The 25,707-nt window shown below is 47.4% G+C and overlaps 1 protein-coding gene across 2 annotated transcripts; it reads left to right on the top strand.

Moving 5' to 3' along the window:
- The first annotated feature begins 9,833 nt into the window (after positions 1-9,833).
- Positions 9,834-25,473, top strand: RSPH3 (radial spoke head 3). Of its 2 annotated transcripts, none has more exons than XM_028129857.2 (8): positions 9,834-10,151; positions 14,072-14,159; positions 16,194-16,335; positions 17,591-17,736; positions 18,721-18,924; positions 20,503-20,665; positions 24,354-24,440; positions 25,069-25,473. In XM_028129857.2, exons 1-8 carry the CDS (start codon positions 10,048-10,050, stop codon positions 25,344-25,346), a joined length of 1,212 nt encoding a protein of 403 aa, XP_027985658.2. In that variant the 5' UTR covers positions 9,834-10,047; the 3' UTR covers positions 25,347-25,473. The 2 variants fall into 2 exon arrangements, with proteins under 2 accessions (XP_027985658.2, XP_054578004.1); XM_054722029.1 differs by lacking the exon at positions 9,834-10,151 and adding an exon at positions 13,682-13,753.
- Positions 25,474-25,707: the final 234 nt, after the last annotated feature.

Genomic DNA, 25,707 nt, shown 5'->3' with positions numbered 1-25,707 from the left:
GGTTGTCTGTGTCCTCCACACTGTCTTCCCTCTTATGTGTATCTGTCCCCAAATTCCCCTTTCTTGTGAGGACACCAGTCATACTGGATTAGGGCCCACTCGAATGACCTCATTTTCCTCTTTAAAGTCACATTCTGAGATACGAGGAGTTAGGACTTTAACAAATAAATTTGTGGGGGGCAACACTATTCAACCCTCTACACCAAGTTTCACACATAATACTTACCGATACCTCGATGACACGGACAGCTTTTAACACAGAGACAGAGGGCTCACGCTTACAGTGAGATGTGGGTGATACCAGCATGTGCTTCAGGCAAGGAGCCAGGAAACCAGCATTCTGTCCTCCACGGACCGCCTCGGGGCCCCATAGTCCCATGTGGGACCATCACAAAGGGACCTGACTCCCAGGGCCGGGGGTCTGGTAAAACCGGGTTGGAAGTCGAGGCCTACGCAGGGGCTTCAACCTAAATCCACGTCTGATCGCCAGTGTCCGAGCCTCTGGGCCGCCCCAGCACCCCTGCATCATCGGCTGGGCCTGCCTGGCTCAGGAGGACCCGGCCCTCTTACCAAGCGAGAGACGAGAGACGGGAAAACTTCAGCACTCAGTGCCCTGGAATCTGGCAGAACAGACTGGAATTTCTTCCCCTGGGGAAGGTAGGGAATTTTCTCTCCTCCTATACAGAGGGGCGTCGGGGGAGGGGGGAGCGGGGGTTGCCCATGCCATGGCCAGCATCCCACAGGCTACACGGGATGCACTGTGACCACCTGCAATGACACACTGAGCGCCCCCCCACTCCGCCCCCCAGCACCACCCACGACCTGGTCCAGAAACGGTGACTTGCAGATGTAACCAAGGAGGGGTGTTCGCGCCAGAGCTGAGCAAAACTGCTCAGCAAACAACACAGAGGCGACGCGGGGTCCCTGGGCAGTCGGTGTGGCAGCCACGGCTCATCGTGCTAATAAAGCAAACCACCATGAAGGCCTCGTGCTTCCACGGCCAGAGGCGAGAACGGCCCACGCACGGCCCACGCTGTCGTGCTCACGCACCGTGAGAAACATAAATCCTGCTGGATTTTCCTGATTGCGATCTCCCTGAGGCAGCGCCAGTACCGCCCTCCCCCTGAAGGTCAAGTAGACAGAAACCCACATGAGCTGGGTCTCACATACTTGGAGAGTTTTAATTGAATTATGTAAGATCTTAACTCTCAATCCGCAGAGGCCAAATTGCTGAGGAATCAGCGTACAAACATTTTTCTAGAGGTAGAAACAAATCACTTTCTGGCACTATTTTATCTACAGACTCAGACCCTGCGTGTGTCCACTCCCGGGTACAAATTCCACGTCAGGGAGAAAGATCCAGGGGTGAGGGCGGCCCCCCTCCTATTACAGGAGGCAGAGAGGAGGCCCGGCGAGCCATGGCCGCAAAAAGCAGAGAGGAAAGTTGGAGCGACAGCATCTCTGGAGGAGATGAGACCCGAATTCACAGCCCCTGAGCCCACACCCTACATATGCCACCGTGAGCCGGGCGCCCAGCAGTCGGAGCCGCGGTTTCTTCACCCATGAAATGGGGGAAATCCTAGCACCACATCAGTTTTGGAATTAAAGAATTCAACCCCAAAAATATGACAGTGGGCCCTAACCGGTTTGGCTCAGTGGATAGAGCGTCGGCCTGCGGACTCAAGGGTCCCAGGTTCGATTCCGGTCAAGGGCATGTACCTTGGTTGCGAGCACATACCCAGTAGGGGGTGTGCACGAAGCAGCTGATCGATGCTTCTCTCTCATCGATGTTTCTAACTCTCTATCCCTCTCCCTTTCTCTCTGTAAAAAAATCAATAAAATATATTTAAAAATATATATATGACAGTTATAGCCATTCACCTGCTCCCACCTCGGCCTCGTAGAAAACTCTGAGTTAGGATTTCTCCAGGCTGCTGCTGCCTGCCCTTCCTTCAGCGCCCACCCCGAAGGCCCTGGCTCTCCCCCTTCCCCTTGGTCCTCTCTTCTGCTCTGGGCTAGATTCAGACTCCAGGAAGAGATTTCAGGCCTTCTCCTTTCTTTCCTTTTTCACTTGAAGCATTTTCTGAGCTTCCGCGTGGGTGCCAGGGCCTGAAACTAGATGGGGATTTCTTTATTTTGTTTGAAGTTCACTGCCATTTCATTTAATTGTCACGACGTCATGAGGTGATGCTCATATCCATGTTTTTCTACGTGAGAAAAGGATGGAACTTGCCCCTGGCCACACGCTGATGCGAGAGGAAGTGGGCATTTGATGGCCACATGCTGACCACGGCTCTTTTTCTCCATCCCAGCCTGTGGGATGAGGGCCATGTATTCAAGGCTGGTTGTAGGGCTTTTCTCTGTAATGAATCTGTTCTATTCCATAGACCTGAGAAACTTTTAAAACCGCAGAGAAGTTCCATCAAAATGGGTGAAGTTTACTTTTGATCAGAAATAAAGGCAAAGAAACTGCGGGCTCTAAATCTAAAACCACGTGGGTTCTAACCCCATTTGGTTCCCTGCGTTCGTTTTTCTGGTGAAACTGAACCCGGGGCAGCACATGCCGAGGAGTGAGCTGAGGAGCTGGAATGACATCATTGACCCCCAGTCTGATCGCTTCTGCCAGATTAATCTCAAAGAAGTCCACTCGAGAGAGAAACCAAGATGGCGGCATAGGTAAACACCTGAAATTGCTGCCTCGCACAACCACTTCAAAACTACAACTAAAAGACCAAACGGACATCATCCAGAACCACAGGAAGGCTGGCTGAGTGGAAATTCTACAACTAGAAGGAAAGAGAAAAGCACACTGAGACTCACAGAAGCTGTGGAAGTAAATTGCAGAGGTACAGAGGTGCGCGCAGAGAGGGCTGGCAACTGAGTATGCGGCTGGCTTTTTCAAGCCAGAGGGAGACACAAGCTCCCGACTGCTCTGAACTCCAGTTCTGGGCGAGACTCTGGGGACCCAGACTCATACGGGGAGAAACTGGACTGTCTGGCATCGGGCGGAACTCGAGGGCGGCTTTCTCTCAGAGGTGCTTGCAGCGATTACTGCAAGACACTGAGACCCAGGGGCCTCTTAGGGAAGGGCTGACGGGAAGCCATTGCTGTTTGCTCTGCCCTGTTGATCCCTGTGACCCCGCCCCACCCAAGCTGTGCGCAGAGGCTTTTGCATATGAATGGCCTGGCCTTTTGCAATCTAAAATTACCTAACAAACTACAGCTGGGTCAGAGAGACCCAGAACATCCAAAAGAAGGCCCAAGATCCCACAGCAGCTTGCATTGCTTCACAGCTGGGCCTCATCTGGGCACCTCCAAACCCCAAAAAAGAAGAGGAATTTGCAGATCTCTCCGTAGCTCCTGCTGGGTGGCCTCAGGCAGAGGCTAAATTAGCACCTCCTTGGAAATCCAAGAGCCAGTGTACCCAGTGGTCAGAGTGGGACCATCCAGATTACAACTCCTCAGACCCATAAGGGACACACTCAGGGGGCAGACTCAGTGAGCACCAAAGCCCCACTGAAGCAAGTCCTGCCCCATAAGGGTGTCTCCAGCACATAAGTTCTCCCATTGTAGACACAGCTGATCCTCACAGCCAATTGGCCTGGAGGTCAATTCCTCCCAGGGATACCAACAACAATCAAGGCTTAACTACAACAAGACTGTGCACACAGCTCACAAAGGTGTGCACCAAGAGCGTCCACCTCAGGTAACTGGGGAGGCTGAGCCACTGGGCCCTATAGGACACCTAGCACACAAGGCCACTCTATCAACTCAGGGAAGCAGCCAAAATGCAGAGACAAATAAACAGGTCACAAATGAAAGAAATGGAGGAAAGCAAACTACTGGATATAGAGTTCAAAACCATGGTTATAAGGTTTTTCAAGAATCTTCTAGAAACCGCCGATAAATTTAGTGAGACCCTCAAGGATATGAAAAAGGACCAACTAGAAATTAAGCATACACTGACTGAAATAAAGAATAATATACAGAGATCCAACAGCAGACTAGAGGATCGCAAGAATCAAGTCAAAGGTCTGAAATACAAAGAAGCAAAAAACACCCAACTGGAAAAGCAAAAAGAAAAAAGAATCCAAAAATATGAAGATAGTGTAAGGAGCCTCTGGGACAACTTCAAGCGTACCAACATCAGAATTATGGGGGTGCCAGAAGAAGAGAGAGAGCAAGATACTGAAAACCTATATGAAGAAATAATAACAGAAAACTTCCCCCACCTGGTAAAGAAATAGACTTACAAGTCCAGGAAGTGCACAGAACCCAAACAAGAGGAATCCAAAGAGGACCACACCAAGACACATCATAATTAAAATGCCAAGAGCAAAAGACAAAGAGAGAATATTAAAAGCAGCAAGAGAAAAACAGTTAGTTACCTACAAGGGAGCACCCATACAACTGTCAGCTGATTTCTCAACAGAAACTATGCATGCCAGACGGGAGTGGCAAGACATATTCAAAGTGATGAATAGCAAGAACCTACAACCAAGATTACTCTACCCAGCAAAGCTATCATTCAAAATTGAAGGGCAGATAAAGAGCTTCACAGATAAGAAAAAGCTAAAGGAGTTCATCACCACCAAACCAGTATTATATGAAATGCTGAAAGGTATTCTGTAAGAAGAGGAAGAAGAAGAAAAAGGTAAAGATAAAAATTATGAACAACAAATACATATCTATCAACAAGTAAATCTAAAAATCAAGTGAATAAAAAATCTGATGAACAGAATAAACTGGTGAATATAATAGAATCAGGGGCATAGAAAGGGGGAGTGGACTGACAATTCTCAGGGGGGAAGGGGTGTGGGGGGAGCGGGAAGAGACTGGACAAAAATCGAACACCTAAAAAAAAAAATCGAACACCTATGGACGAGGACAGTGGGTGGGGGGTAAGGGCATGGGGTGGGGTGGGAACTGGGTGGAGGGGAGCTATGGGGGGTAAAAAAGAGGAACAACTGTAATCATCTGAATAATAAAGATTTGTTAAAAAAAAGAAGAAGAAGAAGAAGAAGAAGAAGAAGAAGAAGAAGAAGAAGAAGAAGAAGAAGAAGAAGAAGAAGGAGAAGAAGGAGAAGAAGAAGAAGTAGTCCACTGGAGGGAGGCTCAGAGCCTTTCACAAAAGCAACTCTCATTTTTAAAAATAGGAAGAGGGCGGGGGTTTTTATGTCTCCTTACAAGAAGTTTCCATCCGCTGGCTTCACATTTTACTTTTCATTCAAAAGCCCAGCATGGCTTTGTGTTGGAAACGTCCCAGGATCTGAGCGCCCTTTTCTCACGCTCTGAGTCACGGTGTGCCCTGTGAGGTGGGCGCACCCTCTCCCTCCGACCTGAGAGCCCAGAAGCTCTTCCTTCAGAAGGAAATGATCGTAAATGGAAGGAAATGATCATAAACACCCCATTCTGAGCGTGCGCTCTCTCTCCCTCTCTCCCTCCCTCCCTCTCTCTCTCCCTCTCTCCCTCCCTCCCCTCTCTCTCTCTCTCTCTCTCTCTCTCTCTCTGGGGGGAGGAAACACAGCAGCTCCGACCCTGAACATGCCCCTCAGATCCACACAACAGCTTCGCAGAGAACGGGGGTCTCGGCTCCCCTCCTTCAGGCCGGACCTCCTGTAAGAAAAAAGAATGTAAAGTCACCAGCACAGATTCGAGAGTGAGCACTAATGTTACACAGAGCGAGAAACAAAATCACACGCCGTCAGTTTAATGGAGCTGACATTAAATAAAGTGTAAATTTAACGAAGCTGTATTTTTATAACAAACAAAATCCCCCTCAAAATCACATAATGTTCTCATTCATTGCCCCCAGGAATGACATTACAGACCGAGACAGTTCGGTAACGCTCCCTTTTGTACAGTTTTGGGGTGCACGCCCCTTTTGGTCACGTCTGCCTAGAAATGAAGACTCTGTAGCCCGGCCAGCTAGCTCAGTTGCTTTGAGTGTAGTCCCAATACGCCAAGATTTTGGGATCAATCCCTGATCTGGGCACACACGAGAAGCAACCAATGAATGCATCAGTAAGTGGAACAACAAATCAACCATTCTCTCCCCCATCCCCCACCACCCCCTCTCTCTCTAAAAATCAATTAAAAAATTGTTAAATGATTTGGTAATATTTTCTGTCGAGAGAATAAAAGTTAATTTTTTTTTTAGCTTGCTTGATTAAAAATTGAGGTTCTCTTCAACATTAATAGTTGAGTCACTCCCAAGCCTCCTGGAGCAGAGACCCAGCATGCCCCTGCTTCCTGTTCCCACACTCCTGGCCCACAGAACCTGGGAGCATAAGAAAACGATTATTATTGAACCACTCATTTCTGGGGCAACTAGTTACCCAGAAATAGAAACTAGAAATGTTATGATTCTTAGTATTTTTTTTTTCTGTGCCTTTAAGGATATATTTCTTACTGAAGTGAGTCACTAACTTCTTAGATCAAGAGGAAATGATAGTGTGTCTGAGATTCTGAGATTTCCTTTAAGGAACAGAAAAACAACAGGTCAGCAACATTTCTAGACATTATTATCCTATGTACATAACGAAATACTGCCCCCTCCCCCCAGAGACAATGCTGGGACAGTCACAAGTCCCGGGGGAAGGAAGATGAAGAGAAGCTTGAGAACTGAAACGCCGTTCACTAGTCTTGCCCGGCTAACAGTACCACAGTCAGGCAAAAGTCAGAAAAGATGCAGAAGAACATGTGACACCCTGCCCAGGAAAAGGATCAATACACGGACCCCTTCAGCTCTCACTTGGAGAAAGGGTGGGGGGCAGGAGGGGGTTCCTTCTGAGCATCGTATCTCCACCAGGTAAAGAGTTAAGCCAGTATGAACAGACACTGGAACCAAATCAGTTTTAAAAGGTCATCAAACTTTGGAAACAGCCTAAGTGCCCATCAGTAGATGCATGGATTAAAACACTGTGGTACATCTACACAATGGAATACTATGCTGCACGAAAAAAGAAGGAATTTCTACCATTTGCAACAACATGGATGGAACTGGAGAGCATTATGCTAAGTGAAATAAGTAGTCAGAGAAAGATAAATATCACATGATCTCACGCATCTAGGGGAAATGATGAACAACATAAACTGATGAACAAAAACAGATCCAGAGACAGGGAAGCATCGATCAGACTATAAAACTTCAGAGGGAAGGTAGGGGAGGGTGGGGATAAGGGGGAGAGATCAACCAAAGGACTTGTATGCATGCATATAAGCCTAACCAGTGGACACAGACAACAGGGGGGTGGGGGCATGAGTGGGGGGGAGTTTGTGAAGGTAATGGGGGGATGAGAACAAATATGTAATACCTTAATCAATAAAGAAATTTTAAAAACAAAGGTCATCAAACACGACATTTCTTCTGAAACACAGAGTAGAGCACGTGATGTGAGAAATGCGTTTTCTGTGGGATGGCAGCAGTGTCCGCAGGCCAATCGAACGCCTGCACTTTGGTCCGACATGAATAGGTTGGTCTTATAAATCCTAGTGGACCGTAAAGTCCTCATCACTGAGATTTTCATTTTTTTAAAAATATATTTGTATTGATTTCAGAGAGGAAGGGAGAGGAGAGAGAGAGAAACACCAATAATGAGAGAGAATCATTGATCGGGCTGCCTCCTGCACGCCCCCTACTGGGGATGGAGCCCGCAACCTGGGCCTGTGCCCTGACTGGGAATCAAACCGTGACCTCCTGGTTCATAGGTCGTCGCTCAACCACTGAGCCCCGCCAGCCAGACTGAATTTTTTGTTTTTAACTGCTGCCGTGGGTAGCAGAGATCTTCAAGTATTTTTAATGGGGGGCAGGATGGGGGTGCTCACATTGGTGTCATTCAAATCCTGACTGCAGTGGTGACTGAAGCCCATCCCCACAACACCGCCATTCCTGAGGTCACAGGAACTACCCTGGTGAACTTCAAAATTCTCTTCCTGCCAAGCAAGTTCAGATGGGTTTCTACCATGTGCAGTCAAGAATCTTCACCGCATAACTGTCTAATGTAATACCTACACAGCTATGAAGGTAGGCCTACATTTTACAAAAATTGTTTTAAATCTCGTTTACATAATACTTCACAATTTTCCAAACACTCTTATACACATTATCTCTTTTGATATGCAAAAATAATGGTGTAACACAAGGAAAGCCGTGTGTATTATCTGTTATTTTAAAATAACAACAAACATGCTGTCTTTGTCAAGGAGACAAAGAATCATTTAAATTTTGCCTGAGGTCACACAGCAAGTGCAAACCTGTGGTTCAACTCCAGTCCCCAACTCCAAATTCAGTGCTCTCAACCCACACCCTGCTCTGCCGATTCCTGCCTGGTGCCCAGGCTCCCTCCCCCTGGCCCTGTGCACACACCAACCATTCCCGACCCTCCCGCCATGTCAATGACTGCCTTCTAGTTGGCCTACTTTGTAAATGTGAGTTTTTTTAAATAGTATTTCCTTAATTGCAAGGTGTACTTGTGCTGCAATTATTTTATCGGCTAAAAGCTAACAAAGTATTAGTGACACCTTGTGGCAAAATACTTGTAAATGCCTGTGCTACTGCTACCACCCCTTTCCGTTAAAGGCTGGTCCGCGGGCCTCAGGAGAGAAGACAGCAGCCACACTTCCGGAGGGTCATCTGTGGTTACAGAGTCCACGCCTCGGACAGGTCTCTCAGGGAAGCACACACTCCCTCACACACAGACAACATTGTTGACACTGTAACACGGACCCAAAGCTTCTGGGCATGTAAGCGCAGGCCCAGCCCACGGTGTGCGATTCTGCAGAGCCTGGGCCGGCACCGGAGCCTCACGGAAAGGCCCAGCAGAGCGCCACCCCGTTCCCAAACTGATGCCTGCGGGGCGGCCCTTGTCGCTGGGTGGACGGAGCGTCCTGAGGTGCCGGCAACAGGGCAGGAAGAAGAAAAGAAGGCGGCAGGCCGAGATCGGTTTGGCTCAGTGCATAGAGCGTCGGTCTGCGGACTGAGGGGTCCCAGGTTCGATTCCGGTCGAGGGCATGTGCATTAGTTGCGGGCACGTCCCCGGTGGGGGGTGTGCGGGGGGCAGCTGGTCGATGTTTCTCTCTCATCGATGTTTCTGGCTCTCTGTCCCTCTCCTTTCCTCTCTGTAGAAAGTCAATAAAATATATTTTAAAAAATAAATAAATAAAAAAGAAGGCGACAGGCTGGGGACTCCGTGATGGAGTCGGACCCAAGAACCAGGAGGCCAGCGTCCGATTCCGGGCCAGGGCATAGGCCCGGGGGCAGGCCCAATGCCCGATGCTGCCAGGGCAGCTAACCAAGGATTCTCTCTCATCACTGATGTTCCTCTCTCTCTCCCCCTCTCCCTTCCTCTCTGAAGTCAATAAAAACCTATTTTACAAAGAAAGAAGGAAAGGCGGGAATGCAGGCAAGGCTGCGAGGCGAGGTGGCGGTGCTGGGAGACCCCAGGGCAGCCTGGGCGCTCCTTGTGTGCGATGGCGCCCCCGTGGGCAGCCCGGGGCAGCGGGCAGCGGGGAGCAGCGGGAGAAACAAGCGGGGAGGCCCCGACGGAGCGGGAGCACGAGGGCCTGGGGGAACGGCGCCAACTCCCGCCCCCAAAGCCACCCCGGAAGTGGGGCCCGGACCGCCGCGCATCCCCCGAGGACACTGCCGAGGGCGCCACGCCCATCTTCCTGGCCAAAGAGCTGCTAACGCGCAGGCGCACCTGCCTGGGAGGCACGGTGGGCGGAGTCAAGAGCCGGAAGCGCGCAGCCCTGGGGACCTTCCCACGAAAGCCGCCCCGCGAATCGGCCTGGAGGTCCCGCCCCCTGGCGGAACTCGGGGTTGCTGGGCAACCGGTGCGGGCGCCGCCGGCGGCTCTGTGCTTCCGCTAGCCTGCCGCGTGTGGCTCCCGCCTCTCGCCCCGGCAACGTCGCTCCCCGCCGCGGCCTCTCCTCCTCCTCTCCCGGCGCCTGGCACCCCTGCCCTGGCACCGCGTGAACCTCCCGGCCCCACGACGCCTTGGCGCCGCCTGCCCCGAAGCCAGGTCCCACTGAAAGCCCAGCGCTGCGATGCCCGGCGTGGCCACCCCCGGGGCCATGAGCACCTACACCTACACCAGCCGGCCCCGGGCGCCCCCCTGCCGCCTGCGCTACCGGGACAGCCTGTCGCAGCCGTGAGTGCGCCGCAGCCCCCGGGGGCCCCCCGTCTCCCATCCCGGGCCGCCGCCCGCGGGACACCTGCCGCCGCGCTCTCCGGTCCCTCGGCGCCGTCCAAACGAAGCTCTGCCCTGGCCGTTCTCAGGCGCGCGGGGGGCGAGGGCCGGAGGGCCTGGGGTCCCCCCGTAGGTCACTGCTAGGGATCGTGCGTTGCTGACCCATTTCACAAAGTTTGACCCAGCTGACGTAGCTGTGGGCCAAGCGCCTTCCTCCAGTCCTTTACGCACGTTTCTTACCGAGTCCACAGGGCTGTGAAGGTGCTTTTGTGACTCTGTGGTGCAAATAGGAAACCAGGTACAAAGGTGTCACACAGAAACCGCACGTCCAAAACGGGAGCCACGCCAGTCTGGGGTCAAAAATCAGGTGATCCTTTCATGCTGGACCCCAAATGGTATTTTTACACTGATGAGCATTTGTTAATATTCAGATATCTATATATCTTTTAAATATATTTTTATTGATTTCAGAGAGGAAGAGAGAGAGAAACATCAATGATGAGAGAGAATCATTGATTGGCTGCCTTCTGCACGCCCCCTACTGGGGATGGAGCCCACAACCGGGGCATGTGCCCTTGACTGGAATCGAACCCAGGACCCTTCAGTCTGCAGGTGGACGCTCTATCCACTGAGCCAAACCAGCCAGGGCCAAATATCTATATTTTAAAAGGACCGTAATCATTATGGTTCTCTTGAAGTTCCTTCCATAAGCATCCACTTTTGGAGTCAACAGAACTTCCCAAGAATGCAGATTCCACGGAAGCAGGAACCTTTCCGTCTGTGGCCTCACCAGGACCCTGCCTGAGGCACAATAAGCACCCAGTACAAACAGCTGAATTAATGGTCGGGCATCGGCAATGGAACCTTTTTTTTTTTTTTAATATCTTTACTGATTTCAGAGAGGAAAGGAGAGATGAGAGAGAATCATTGATTGGCTGCCTCCTGCACGCCCCCTACTGGGGATGGAGCCAGCAACCCAGACCCTTCAGTTCGCAGGCCCACACTCTATCCACTGAGCCAAGTCAGCTAGGGCAGCAATGTAACTCTTTTTTTTAATATATTTTATTGATTTTTTTACAGAGAGGAAGGGAGAGGGATAGAGAGTAGAAACATCGATGAGAGAGAATCATCACCAGCTGCCTCCTGCACACCCCCTATCAAGGTACATGCCCTGACCAGAATCGAACCTGGGACCTTTCAGTCAGCTAGGGCAGCAATGTAACTCTTGATGCTTATTTAAAAAACTGAGTCCAAATTCATAATTATCTTATTCTGACAAAGGCATTTTTAATAAATACTTAACACTTTTAAGAAAACCAAAATAGAAACTTTAAACTTGGAGAGAGATTATTTATATTGTAAAAGGATTCGGTTTCAAAAGGCATTTCTTTCAAAAACACTTTCTGGCCCTAGCAGGTTTGGCTCAGTGGATAGAGCATCGGCCTGTGGACTGAAGGGTCCCAGGTTCGATTCTGGTCAAGGGCACAGGCCCGGTTGCCAGCTCGATCCCCAGTGGGGGCGTGCAAGAGGCAGCCAATCAATGAGTCTCTCTCATCATTGATGTTTCTATCTCTCTCTCTCCCTCTTGCTTCCTCTCTGAAATCAACTTAAAAAAATTTTTAAATTAAAAAGTAAAAATAAAGGGTAGGGACCCTGCCTTTCCTTTGAAAAAAACGAACAACAAAAACACTTTCTGGTGCCTTTAAGTGGTTGCTTATAAGTCATTACTATTAAATCTGACCAACAGGTGAAATAAGAATCATTGGTAATTCATTCGGAATGATTTTTTTATATAGAATTAGTTGATAAGTTGCAGGACCTTGCTTATATTAACTAATCTGTTGATTCAAGCCATTGGGAGGAGTGTGGTATATGTATGTGCATTTTATTTTATTTTTCAGTTTACAATTATCCTCATTGGCAACTTTCAATTTACAAAAGTAATATATGCTTTTTGAAACAAAGGAAAAATGCAAAATAAGGATGAATAAAGGCCATGTTGATTATCTCTTGCTCACCTCTACTCCCACTTACATGTTGTAAACAAACTTAACAAGGGAGATAGAGAGAGAGATTGGAACATCGGTGATGAGAGAGACTCATTGATTGGCTGCCTCTTGCACATCCCCCACTGGGGATCAAGCCCGCAACCCGGGCATGTGCCCTTGACTGGAATCAAATCCAGGACTCTCTATCCACTGAGCCAAACCAGCTAGGGCTCTTTTTGGCTTTTGATAGCATAAAACTCAACTAAAGTTTGTCCTCATTATTACATTAATTAGCACTGGGAGGCTTGAATCAAGTAAGAGTTATGTTTGGATTTTTCCATTCTAACAGCTGCCTGGCTACAATTTATAGGCCAGATTGAGGGAGACATTTTGTTCCGGACAGTTAGGAGACTTTTGCAATAGCCCAGGTAGAAGATAGTGGGGTGGAGCATGGGCAGAACGATGTGAGAAAGATTGCTGGTGAGAATCAATAGGACTTGCTGGATGTAGGGAGTGGGGAATAGGAAAGAATTGTGAGACTCCCAGGCTTCTAGATTAAGCCAAATGAAAGAGGGACACTAAAGGAGTGGCGAGGTGGAGTGGGGGAATCCTAGTTAGTTCAACTGTAAGGTTGCCTTTGAGACATCTTAGTGAGATGTCATCGAACAGATCAGTTGGCTGCACATGGTTAGAGCTCAGAGGAGAGTTCTGAGCTAAACATAAAACTGGGAGGTTTAAGCATACGGGTCCTAAGTGAAGCCTTGAGAATGGATGAACTTAACCAAGGACGCGGGAAGGCTGAGCCCTAAGGAAATCCTCCAGGACGGGAGGCGCTGTCAGCACAGGGTGAGAAAGAGCGTGGGAGAAGGAGCAGAAGGGCGATGGGGGACGCGGTGCGTCACAGAGGCTTGGAGGGAGGGTTCAGGGAAGGGGCGGCCGGCGGAGCTGAACGTGCCGGAGGACGAGCAGTCCAGCCCGGCCGGGTTCCAGTAGTATGAAGTCAGGTTGTCCAATGGGGTTCCCATCTGTGGTACATAAGCAGCATAGCACCCCCTCAACATCATTTCTGATAGAGACTGTTATTGGTGTAGTTACATATTTGGTTTTATAACCATAAATAGAATATCATTTAAAGAACCTTGGATGAAAATATCAACTGTATTTTTCACTGTTGATCATTATACTCCAAATTAAAACAATATAATTTTAAAAGATCTTTGCAGTTAAAGAACAATGAGAAGTTTAACTTGTTTTATTTTATTAAGCCTGTTTCTATTAATGTAATTTGTTAGTCCTTGAATCAAACTTTTGTCAGTTCTTTAGGGCAGACCCCTTTTCAGTTTTGTTTTTTAAAAATATTTTTTTATTGATTTCAGAGAGAGGAAGGGAGAAGGAGAGAGAGAAAGAGAGAAACATCAATAATGAGAGAGAATCATTGATCATACCCCTTACTGGGGATGGAGCCTGCAACCCAGGCATGCACCCAGACTGGGAATCGAACTGTGACCTCCTGGCTCGTAGGCTGATGTTCAACCACTGAGCCACACCGGCCAGGCCCCTTTTCAGTTTTTAGTGGTAAGTAGTTTAAAGTTTTACAGCCCAAATCCAGCTCTGCCACTCACCAGCAGGCTTCTTTCTGCGTTTACTTCCTCTTTTTTCCAATGAGGATTACATTTCCCAACGTTAAGCTTATCTTGAGCAATAAATAAAATAATACTTGTGAAGGGCATATCATCAGCATTCCCTAAGTGGCAGCCATTTGTCCGTTATTTTTTGGACTGTGCTCAAACAAAAACCTGTTTCCTCGAAATATTCCCATCTTAGTCTAAGTCTTATAAAAGACGAGTTGGCCTCATAGGTACCAGCAGTTATTCAGAATTTGCTCTCTCACAGGACTGACGAGCCTCTGCCATTCGGAAACATCATGTATGACAGAAGGGTGGTCCGCGGCAACACTTACGCTCTACATCCAGAACTGCAGGTGAGGAGATTCGAGTAAAGTGAAGGGCCAGTTTGTTTGTTTGTTTTCATTTCTAATCTGTTGCAGACTAAAACATGTATAAAATAAAATAAAAATGGATTACTAGAAAAATGAATAGTCCTATTAACTATAAAGGAAATTGAATTTCTAATTTAAACGTTTTCCAAAAGAAATCTCCAGGCCCAGATGGTTTCACTGGAGAATTATACCAAACATGTGAAAAAGATTTTTCATCAATTCTACACAGTCTCTTCTGGAAAATAAAAGAGGAGGGAGTACTTCCCAACTTATTTTATGAGGCCAACGTTGCCCTGATACCCAAATCAAAGATATGAATAGCTAACCACTATGATGTACACCTGGAACTAATATAAAATATTATTGTCAACTGTAATTGAAAAATAAAAATAATCGTAGTGCTTTTCAATTTCTTAACTGTATATTAAAATTTATTATGCCTGGATGGTTATATCAGTACTAGAGGCCCAGTGCACGAAATTCGTGCACAGGGCGGGGAGGATGTCCCTCAGCCCAGCCTGCACCCTCTCCAATCTGGGACCCCTCGAGGGATGTCCAACTGCCCTCTCACAATCCAGGACTGCTGGCTCCCAACTGCTCGCCTGCCTGCCTCCCTGATTGCCCCTAACTGCTTCTGCCTGCCAGCCCGATCACCCCCTAACCACTCCCCTGCCAGCCTGATTGATGCCTAACTGCTCCCCTGCCAGTCTCATTGCCCCTAACTGCACTCCCCTTCAGGCCTGGTCACCCCTAACTGCCCTCCCCTGCAGGCCTGGTCCCTCCCAACTGCTCTTCCTCCCCTGCAGGCCTGGCTCCCGCCCAACTGCCCTTCCCTGCAGGCCCGGTCACCCCCAACTTCCCTCCTCTGCCAGCCTGCTCACCCCTAACTGCCCTCCCCTGCGGGCTTGATCACCCCCAACTGCCCTCCCTTGCAGGCCTGGTCCTTCCCAACTGTCCTCCCCTGCTGGCCTGATCGCCCACAACTGCCCTCCCTTGCAGGCCTGGTCCCTCCCAACTGCCCTCCCCTGCTGGCCATCTTGTGGTGGCCATCTTGTGTCCATATGGGGTCAGGATCTTTGACCACATGGGGGCAGCCATCTTGTGTGTTGGAGTGATGGTCAATCTGCATATTACTCTTTTATTAGATAGAATTAGAGGCCTGGTGTATGGGTGGGGGCCGGCTGGTTTGTCCTGAAGGGTGTCCTGGATCAGGGTGGATGTTCCCTTGGGGCATGGGGTGGCCTGGGCGAGGGGCCTGTGGTGGTTTGCAGGCCGGCCACGCCCCCTGGTGACCCAAGCGGAGGCCCTGGTATCTGGGATTGATGTATCTTCTATAATTGAAACTATGTAGCCTGGAGTGGAGGCCTAGGCCAGCCAGGGCTGCAGAAGCTTGGCTTCCTCCATCGCTGGGGGCAACCCTAGCCTCCTACTCTTCCAGCTCTGTGGCTGCCGCCATTTCTGTTTGGATTTGTTTACCTTCTATAATTGAAACTTTGTAGCCTTGAGTGGAGGCCTAGGCCGGTAAGGGCAGGTGGAAAGCTTGGCTTCCTCCATTGCCGGTGAAACCCAAGCCTCCCTCCTGCTCTCTGTGGCCACAGCCATCTTGGTTGGGTTTATTTGCATATTTGCTCCTGATTGGCTGGTGGGTGTGGCTGGTGGGTGTAGCGGGGGTACGGTCAATTTGCATATTACTCTTTCATTAGATAGGCTACTCGGTTACTAGGCACGAGAGGAAATCCTGCTACAAATACTTGAATGAGGAAAACGATTTCTTAGATAAGGTTCTGCACGATTTATTCCACTTAACAGCCGTACTTTCAAGCTGCTTTTGTGCTTTGTCAGACGCCTTGGCAGTCACCTGGCCAAGTGCAAATGACATTTCCGTCCCCAGGTCCTGCCGCTCAGGAGCCACGATGCCGGGCGCTTTGCTTCTCCCCAGGAGTCACTTTTGCAATGCGCTTCTGTTTGCTTTGAGAAATGGTTTCTAAACTGTAGGCCCTTTTCCGTCACTCTCAGCGCGGGCAGGCCATTGACGAGCATGCTCAGAAGCTCCAGGAGACGAAGAAGAGGGCGGCTGCCAAAAAACGCGCCCAGGAGCAGCTCCGCCCGCGCACGCCGGAGCCCGTGGAGGGCAGGAAGCACGTGGACGTGCAGACAGGTGGGTGGCGGGGCCGTGGCCACTGGCTCCTTGCGTGCTCAGTTTCCTGCCAGTTCTTGTTATTTGGCCTTCCTGTTATTTAGGTATCTGTTATGCTCCCCAGTACTTCCCCAGCCACTTAGTAGAAAGCAATTCGTTTAAAAAATTCCTCGATTACATATTATTATTATGTTGGCTACACATGGCAATGTGAGATTTTTTTTAAAGAATTTTATGACCAGATTAATTCTCTCTTAGCCCTTTTTACGTATATATTTTCAAACTGGGATTATTTCTCACTTTTTTTATAGTCCAACATGAATCACTGTTGGACTCACAGGAGAGGAGAACGTTGTAGTTCAGTTTGGGCATTTTATTTGCCCCCTGAGAGGGGTAAGCCCTTCCAGCGCTGAGCCCTCCGCCTCTCACACGGCCTGGTCTGTCCTCCCGCTGCTCTCCTTTCACTCGCCTGCTCCGGGCCACGTGGCCTCCGCCGGCTAGTGCCGGGCCTTTCCTGCCGGTCTGACTGTTCTCAGCTGGAGGGCTTCCTGGGCCTATGGGTCTAGCCGTGTGGTTGACAGAATCTTGACAATCAGCCAGTACTTGGTGCTTCCATGGACGGCCACGTAACCACTCAAGGGGCACCTTGCACCCGGCCACGATGGTGAGTGTGTTCGTCAGAGCTGTTTCCGGGTGGTAAGGGCAAAAGGAGGAGAACCATTATGCTTTTTCCCTACCTTGAGGCCAAGTCTAGAATGAGTAAATGTGATTAGCCAATATAGTTGTCATTCTGTGACAGATTCATTTTAACGTTTATATCATCAGAATATTAGGTGATACAACAGTAGCTACCTTTTGTTGAGTATTTTCTATATCTCAGAGACTATACATAGGGCATAACACTTTTAAATATACAGGAATTTTCAAATCTTTATATGTTTACTATCTTAGGACTCAATTTTATAGGATTATTAACTTTCCATGTCATATTATGCTTTGCATCTTATATACGTCTATTGGTGTTAGTTTCATTTTCAAATATAAAGCTCAGTGCTTTCTTGACGTTCAGTATATTCTAGCCTGAGTGACTCTCTGGTCTTCCAAATATATAAAAATGCTTAGTACAACATGTCAATTGAATACCCCATTTGAGCACTTTCTAAGACTTATTTTCTTATCCATTTAATTCTATTTTGAAGGAGCTGAAGTTTCAGATACAGATATATGCTTGAAATAGACCAGAATGTCAAACTCAATGTATATGGTATTCTCTTAGAATTATACCTTGAAGAAATTGCTGACCGCATAATAGAAGCTGATATGGAATGCCAGACAGATGCGTTTTTGGACAAACCACCAACACCACTCTTTATTCCTGCCAAAACTGGCCAAGATGTGGCCACCCAAATCGAAGAAGGAGAGGTATAGTACATTATTCAGACTTCCTTCTGTCTTCATTATAAATAGGTAAAGTTAGGTTTAGTTAAAATCTTAATAGGAGTACAAACCACTGCACAATCAGAAAGATTCTACTCACTGGATTTCTTTCCAAATTTATCTCTAATAGTTTTATGCTGAAGTACCCAGAAATATTTTTAAATGCCATGTTCTGATTTCCCCTCTTTGCTGATCAGAGATAAAAATTGTTAGCGATGTTTTTTGCTTTTATGTGTCTGCATTCTTGCTTAATGTACGAGTATAAGTAGACTTGTACCAAATAAGGAAAAATAATATCTCTGAGATAAAAAATTCTATTGGTTGCTTATAAATTACATAACTTTTATGAAGATAATCTATGTCAAAAAGTTCTAAAACAATTATATTTTCACATCAATGTGAAATATGTTCTGAAATATAAGAAGAGAAGGCAATGCTTCTATGCATAACGACTTAAATGAGGTTAAGACTTGAAGGAACTTGAAAGAACCGTCATTGAAATTGATAAATCAAATAAGTCTTCATAATCTGCATAGAAGAGTATATTTTGCCTTTAAATCCTACAGATGAATCGCCATAATGCCCATTATTCTTGTTCCTTGGTTTTTCAACTGTTATCAAAAACAACCAGTAAAAACTTAGTAGAAAAGGCAGGGAATAAGAAAGAAAAGGATATTTCTCTTGGGTTTTAGAGTCTGACCTTAAAGTTGTTGAGTATCGGGATTTATTTTGAAGACTGCGTGGATCTTTCTGTAACTCTGACTTAATTTTGCCTGTAAACAGAATGCTCCTCTGTGTGCCTGCCGGGCTGCTGTGAGGACGGAACCGTAGACAAAGCCCCGGCACAGGTCTGGCGCACAGAGACCCTCAGACATAGGATGGGGTTACTGCTGCCGTTCTGGGTGTTTTGTCATTGAGCATTTGGTTCATGATTAAAATGTGACGTTTGCTTTGTTCTGTGCATTTAAGCTCTTTGACTTTGATCTGGAAGTGAAACCGATGCTGGAAGTCCTGGTGGGAAAGACCATTGAGCAGGCTCTGCTGGAGGTGATGGAAGAGGAGGAGCTGGCCGACCTGCGGGCCACTCAGTACGCGTATGAAGAGCTGCGCAACGTGGAGCTGGCTGAGGTCCAGAGGCTGGAAGAGCAAGAGCGGCGACACCAAGAGGAAAAAGTAGGGTTCCGTTTCCTTCTTAGACAGCCCTTGGCTGTGCAGCGAAGCGTGTTCACAATGACACGTGGTCTGTTACAGAGCGAAAGGTCTCCGGAAATGTGCTAGAAAAGACGAATAGTATTTGTTTAGGTCTCTCCTGTTCTCGGATCACAGATCCTTTGAGAGCTGAGTCATGTTTTTAAATCCCAGCATATGTAACTGTACCTAAATGGAGTACCAACAACTCCTAAGTTATTTAAGTTACATGTGTCCCAACTGCAAGGCACTCTTAACTAGCAAGAGCCCCAGTGAAAGAACAGATCGATTTGCCGACAGTTAGCGGCAGGAAAGGTGGACGGGAAAGGTAAGTGTATCTGAATGGGTGGGCGATAGGACACAGCGTCTGTGTAGAGTTCTGGTCTCTCTCAGCGGCTAGACCCTCTCATATCCTTAGGGATACACCAGAACCACTTGGGTCCTTAGAGAACATCTTTAAAATTACAGGTCTTTACAACCTTTCATGAGGAAACTTGTAGAATCCAATTTCTAAAATATGCCACTAACCTCCAGCTAGGAGACACTGGGCTCGGTGTGTCTGGCAGTTCCTGCCGCCCTGGCTCACACCGGCGGGAGGAATGATGAAGGAGCGCCGGGACCTAGCACAGCTCACACAGCTTCCCACAGAGCCCCCCGTGCTGCGCAGAAAGCCTGAGTTGTTGGGATAGTCTACTCGGTGCCTGATCAAGTGGACTTTCAGCTCCCTCCCCAGTGGGAGGAGCATACGGCTTATGGTTAAGACTGTGCAAACGCAACGCTATTTGATTACAAATATACAATGAACACTGACAGAATGAGCTTTGTTGAAATAATCAGTGAAATTTATCAGAGTACTTATTTTTTAGTTTATTTACAATTAGGAAATATATTATGAAAAATACAAATCATCTCTATTTGCATTTGCTTAAACCTTGAAACAGACGTAATTAGAAAATATATCATGCACCCACTTGTGCATGGGAGTAGAGAATATGGCCCATTACCTTTATAGGGATCGTATGGTCCACAAGAAGCAGCAGCAACAAAAAAGAGGTTTTATCATTTTTGGAACTTTATGACTTCAAAAAATCATTACAACTGAGACAATTCATTGGCCCAAGTTCTTTACTGAAGACATCTAAGCAACTATAATTTTCATATCAGCAATACTTATACTGCTATGTAAAAATACATATAACTATTATAACCCTTTGATATCCATACAAACATATATATCTTAAAGTTATTTTACTTGAAAATGGACCAGGAGATGAATTTTACCTTAAGCTCCATCTCTGAGTTCCGTACCTACTAGCTGTTGAAATTCATTACCATCTTGATGGAAACTAGAAACCTTTAACCCTTTGCACTCGCTTGCTTTTTTCTCAATTCCTGCTACCGATGCTAACCGTGTGGAGTCACACTCGACATCCAAGTGCAAAAGGTTAATAGACATCTTGCTGTCCATTCTTTTGATACAAATATAAGTCCAATTCTTCCTCGAACTCGCTTCGGGGAGGCCGTGGCCACTGAGTCGCCATGAATGCTGGGTGTGTCCTGCAGGAGCGCCGGAAGCAGCAGCAGTGGGAGGTGATGCACAAGCACAAGGAGACGTCGCAGAAGATCGCCGCCCGTGCCTTCTCGCAGCGCTACCTGTCCGACCTGCTCCCCTCCGTGTTCGACAGCCTCAAGGACGGGGGCTACTTCTTTGATCCCATTGAAAGAGGTTTGTGGGGGTTTCTGTTAGCTTAACCCTGTCACAATAAGCGTCTTCTTAACAGTTCAGATTTATCTCCTGCCCGCTTTTATTTCCAAACTAAAGGCCTGTTGCAGGAAGATTCCTGCAAGAACAGGGCTTCCGGCGGGCTTCCCTCCCACCACCACCACCCCTCTCGCCCCCGCGCTTTCCCTCCCGCTGCCACCCAGTGCTTTCCCTTCCCTCCTGCCACCACCGCCCCGCACTCCCCGCCTCCGTGCTTTCCCTCCCTCCGCCACTGCTGCCTCGCTTTCCGCTTCCCTCCCTCTTCCTTCTCTGCTGTCTTTAGTCTTCACTCCCCATCTGCCTATGCAAATTAACCGCCATCTTTGTTGGGTTGATTTGCATGCTCACTCTGATTGGCTGGTGGGTGTAGCAGAGTGATGGTTAATTTGCATGTTTCTCTTTTATTAGTGCAGATGGAATCTTCCTATCTCTGATGCAGATGTAAAAGTCAATTGTAGTTGTTGTAGGTAAAAGGTGTTACTAATGAGTGTATTATAAAGCTCTTGATTTTAGGGTGCCAGTTTGCCTTTATTCAGAAGCAGCATTGGATAGTAGGAAGAAATATGGACTTGATGTGAAAAAGTTTGGGTTTGGGACCCAGCCTCATCCTTAAATAGCTTTATGACCTTCAGTTTCCTTACTGTGAAATGAGGATTACTTAGGAGTTAAATGTCATAATCCATACAGAATTTTGTAAGCTATCAAGTACTGTGTATGTAAGTTGTTGTTATTAACTTTTTCTCAGCTGACTTACTATTCTAATCAAAAACCCCTGGCCCAGCTGTGTGCTCAGTGGTTGAATGTCAACCCAGGAGCCAGTTCGATTCTGGTCAAGTGCACATGCCCGGATTGCGGGCTGCATCCCCAGTAGGAGGCAAGCAAGAGACAGCTGATCAATGATTCTCTCATCATTGATGTTTCTATCCCTCTCCCTTCCTGTCTCTGAAATCAATTTTAAAAAAAACTTTTCAGGGCAGCGAGTAAGGTCACTAATTTATTGAGTTAGGTGCCGGCACCGTCCCAGGCACTGTATTAGGTATTAGAGATAAAAAGGCATCCGGGTGAGGCTGGGTCCCGGGTCCGGGTGAGGCCGCGTGCACCTAGGTCCAGGTGAGGCCACGCGCCCCTGGGTCTGGGAGAGGCCATGCACCCCTGGGTCCGGGTGAAGCTGGATCCCGGGTCCGGGTGAGGCCGTGTGCCCCTGGATCCGGGTGAGGCTGGGTCCCGGGTCCGGGTGAGGCCGCGCGCACCTAGGTCCGGGTGAGGCCAAGCGCCCCTGGGTCCGGGCGAGGTCACGCGCCCCTGGGTCCGGGTGAAGCTAGATCCCGTGTCCGGGTGAGGCCGTGTGCCCCTGGATCCGGGTGAGGCTGGGTCCCGGGCCTGGGAGAGGCCACGCGCACCTGGGTCCAGGTGAGGCCACGTGCTCCTGAGTCCGGGTGAAGCCGTGCCCCTGGGTCCGGCCGAGACCAAACCAGAGGGAGTCGGACCTGCATTACCACCATTTGTCCACCATCCAGAGCTGAGGGGTCAGTGCCGACATGTACACATAAGGAACTGGTAGACATTGATATTGGGTCTCAGAAGAACTGTTGGTCCAGAAAGAAACTCACTGCAGACTGATTCATTTGCCTGTCAGCATAACTATTATTGCTCGTCTCACATTCAGTTCTTGTAGGTATATCTCTAGTGACATATGATCTCGCTCATCTAGGGGAAATGATGAACAACATAGAACAGGAACAGAACCAGAAACAAGGAGGCATCGATACTATCGGGCCTCAGAGGGTGGATGGGGGAGGGTGGGGGGAGGGGTAGAGATCAACCGAAGGACTTGTGTGCATGCATATGAGCCTAACCAATGGTTAAGTTCAACAGGGGGTTGGGGCATCCGTGGGGAGGGGTGTGGGATGGGAATGGGGGGATGAGGACAAATATGTGACACCTTAATCAATAAAGAAATTTAAAAAAAAAAAAAAAGGCGACTGACCCGTCTCTGCCTTGAAGACCCAAACTGTCAGCATCCCCGGAGCCCCTCCCCTCAGCTCATCTGGCCAATGGCGTGTCAGGGCTGCCATTTCTCACTGCCACCCTCCTTCCTCAGGCTCAGAAGTGCTTAAATCCACAATGCTGGGTGTACAGGTCCTGTTTCAAATGGCTAGTAGTATTTGGGGGCGCATGTTAGTAACGTGCATTCTCACTGATTCCATATCAATTCAATACGCAGAGGTCAGATTGCACACAAATATTATTAGTTTACATTTATATTGTGCTTTCTAATTTATACCGTGTTTTTCATACATGATACCACGTGACCCTCCCAGTAACTCTGTGGGGTGGATAGGGCAAGTTAATTCCCATTAATTCCCATGGCCTTGCTCCTGACCACTCCCCCAGGAGGCGGGAGGCTCAGACCGGCCAGACCCTCCACTGCAGGCCCAGAGCTCTCCTCGCTGCCTGCCTCCACCTTGCTGGGTTAGCATGAGGTTCTGAAAAAGTCCATATAGGTCCCTTAAAGGCTTATACAGAGATTCATGCCTAGCTTGAAATTATTTATAGTAGTGAATATAATATTCTATCACACTGTTGTCATCCAATTGAAAAATAAAAATTTGATTCCTACCCTAAAAAAAATTGTTTTTGAACATTAAAATGTATATTAGAATGGACCAATTTTTTTAAATATATTTTATTGATTTTTTACAGAGAGGAAGGGAGAGGGATAGAGAGTTAGAAACATCAATGAGAGAGAAACATTGATCAGCTGCCTCCTGCACACCCCCTATTGGGGATGTTCCCACAACCAAGGTACATGCCCTTGACTGGAATCGAACCTGAGATCCTTCAGTCCCTAGGCCAACACTCTATCCACTGAGCCAAACCGGTTAGAGCTGGACCATATTTTAAAAAGGCTTACACAGCCCTAGCTGGTTTTGCTCAGTGGATAGAGCATCAGCCTGCAGACTGAAGGGTCCCGGGTTCGATTCTGGTCAAGGGCACATGCCCAGGTTGTGGGCTCCATCCCCAGTGGGGGGCATGCAGGAGGCAACTGATCAATGATTCTCATTATTAATGTTTCTATCTCTCTCCCTCTCCCTTCCCATCTGAAATCAATAAAAATATATTTAAAACAATAAAAATGAATAAAAGGCTTACACCGTAGTGGAGTTCCGTTTCAGTTTGAACAGCTTTATCACTATGGAAACCCCCAGTGTCTAGAGGCCTTCTTCTCAGATGCCCTCTGACCTATACCCTCCGAGCCTTGATCAGCTGCCATTGGCCCCAGGCTAAGGTGGGGGCGTGATTTTCCAGGCGTTGCTCAATCCCAGGTTGGCACTGCATGTAGATTGCTCTTCTCCCAAGTCCACACCCCCACCCCCACCTCCTTACTCCATCTCAATGCACCTGTAAAGTCAACTCTGAAGGAAGGCCTCATAGTTTTGAAAATACTATTTCTACTGCAATAGACAGGAAATGGGCCAGCATATACAGCGAGAATATGGCAAAACTAATGTTGTGTGAGCCTATTTGACATTTTGTATTAAGTAAACAATTTTGACAATATTGACGTAACTTTGGGGGGAAAGCAGATTCTTCTTACCTATAATGATTCATAAAAATTACTTAATGATGATAATTAATTTTTTTATCATAGATATTGAGCTCGGATTCCTTCCATGGCTAATGAACGAAGTTGACAAAACCATGGAGCACAGCATGGTGGGAAGGACAGTTCTTGACAGTAAGTTATTTTATTTAGAAGTCATCTCTCAAATTTTTTAGTAGAAAGAATAAATAGAAGAAAGATGTTAACTTTACAGTTTTAGTTCTTAATTTTTCAGTACATTAGTTCTATTAATTAACCAACATGCAAATTTTTACCCTCAATATTATTTTTTATTCCTCTATACCAGTGGTCGGCAAACTCATTAGTCAACAGAGCCAAATATCAACAGTACAACGATTGAAATTTCTTTTGAGAGCCAAATTTTTTAAACTTAAACTATATAGGTAGGTACATTGTTATTAACTTAATTAGGGTACTTCTAAGCTGGCCTTTGCTAAAAACTCAAGGGGCCAAAGAGCCACATGTGGCTCGAGAGCTGCAGTTTGCCAACCACTGTTCTATACTTTGATCAGAATTAATCTCTTTTGTCGTTACTTTATAAGTGATATCTTATTAAGAAGGCATTGAATATAACTCATATTCGATCATTAAGTGGCTCAGAAAGGACGAGCACTGACTATAAAAGACGTTGACATGGGGAAGGGATGAGGTCTGGTAAATGTTTTATGTGCATCCACAAGTCAGCATTATCACCACTAAAATACAAAAAACCACAGTGACTTCTGTCCATGCAATTTTTCAGTGTTGATTCGTGAGGTGGTTGAGAGGAGGCTGACCACGTATGAGCGAAAGGAGGACAAGCATCCGTTTCTGAAACCCGAGGAGGGGCCTGGTGGTCCTGGATCCATGAGAGACCCCACGATGGGTTATGACTTCCAGGAGCAGAGGCCGCTCCCAAGCACAGATGCCCCATATGATAAGCTAATGGAGGAAGAAGAGGAGGAAGAAGATCCGATAGGACTGAGGAAGTCCTTGGGGAGGGGAGAACAGTTACAAGGCAGGGAATCCTGGGAGGGGTGAAACCAACCTACAGCCCACCAGCATTGCAAGCAACCAGGTAATGACGGGGGGCCCTCAGGCTATGCAAATTATGTTGAATTTAGTCAACGTGACTTTTTCTCTGATGGACTGCGCAAATAGAATATGTTGAAATAAAACTAATAATAAGTAAAATTTAAATACTTCATTTATTTAATAGTAGAATATCAGGACGTGATAACTAATGAGAATTATGCTTATTTACAAGCTTCCCATTATCACTATATATAACTAACATATTTTTCCTTAATCTTTCTAATTTGTGGGTTTGGGGTCTTTTTAGTAAATATGATCTGTAATGTTAGACATCAGTGATGTCGGCCATCGAGCTTTCCTTCTCTGT

This window comes from Eptesicus fuscus, chromosome 10, assembly GCF_027574615.1.
Source record: "Eptesicus fuscus isolate TK198812 chromosome 10, DD_ASM_mEF_20220401, whole genome shotgun sequence".
NCBI lineage: Eukaryota > Metazoa > Chordata > Mammalia > Chiroptera > Vespertilionidae > Eptesicus > Eptesicus fuscus.
The sequence above is the reverse complement of the archived record's forward strand: the minus strand, read 5'-3'. Positions and strand labels throughout refer to the sequence as shown.

Excerpts from the sequence above, each read along its gene's own strand:
- RSPH3 (XM_028129857.2), top strand. The coding sequence starts at position 10,048 with ATGCCCGGCGTGGCCACCCCCGGGGCCATGAGCACCTACACCTACACC. Across the intron at positions 17,737-18,720 it reads CCCAAATCGAAGAAGGAGAG|CTCTTTGACTTTGATCTGGA; the intron begins GTATAGTACATT and ends TGTGCATTTAAG. Across the intron at positions 20,666-24,353 it reads CTTTGATCCCATTGAAAGAG|ATATTGAGCTCGGATTCCTT; the intron begins GTTTGTGGGGGT and ends TTTTTATCATAG.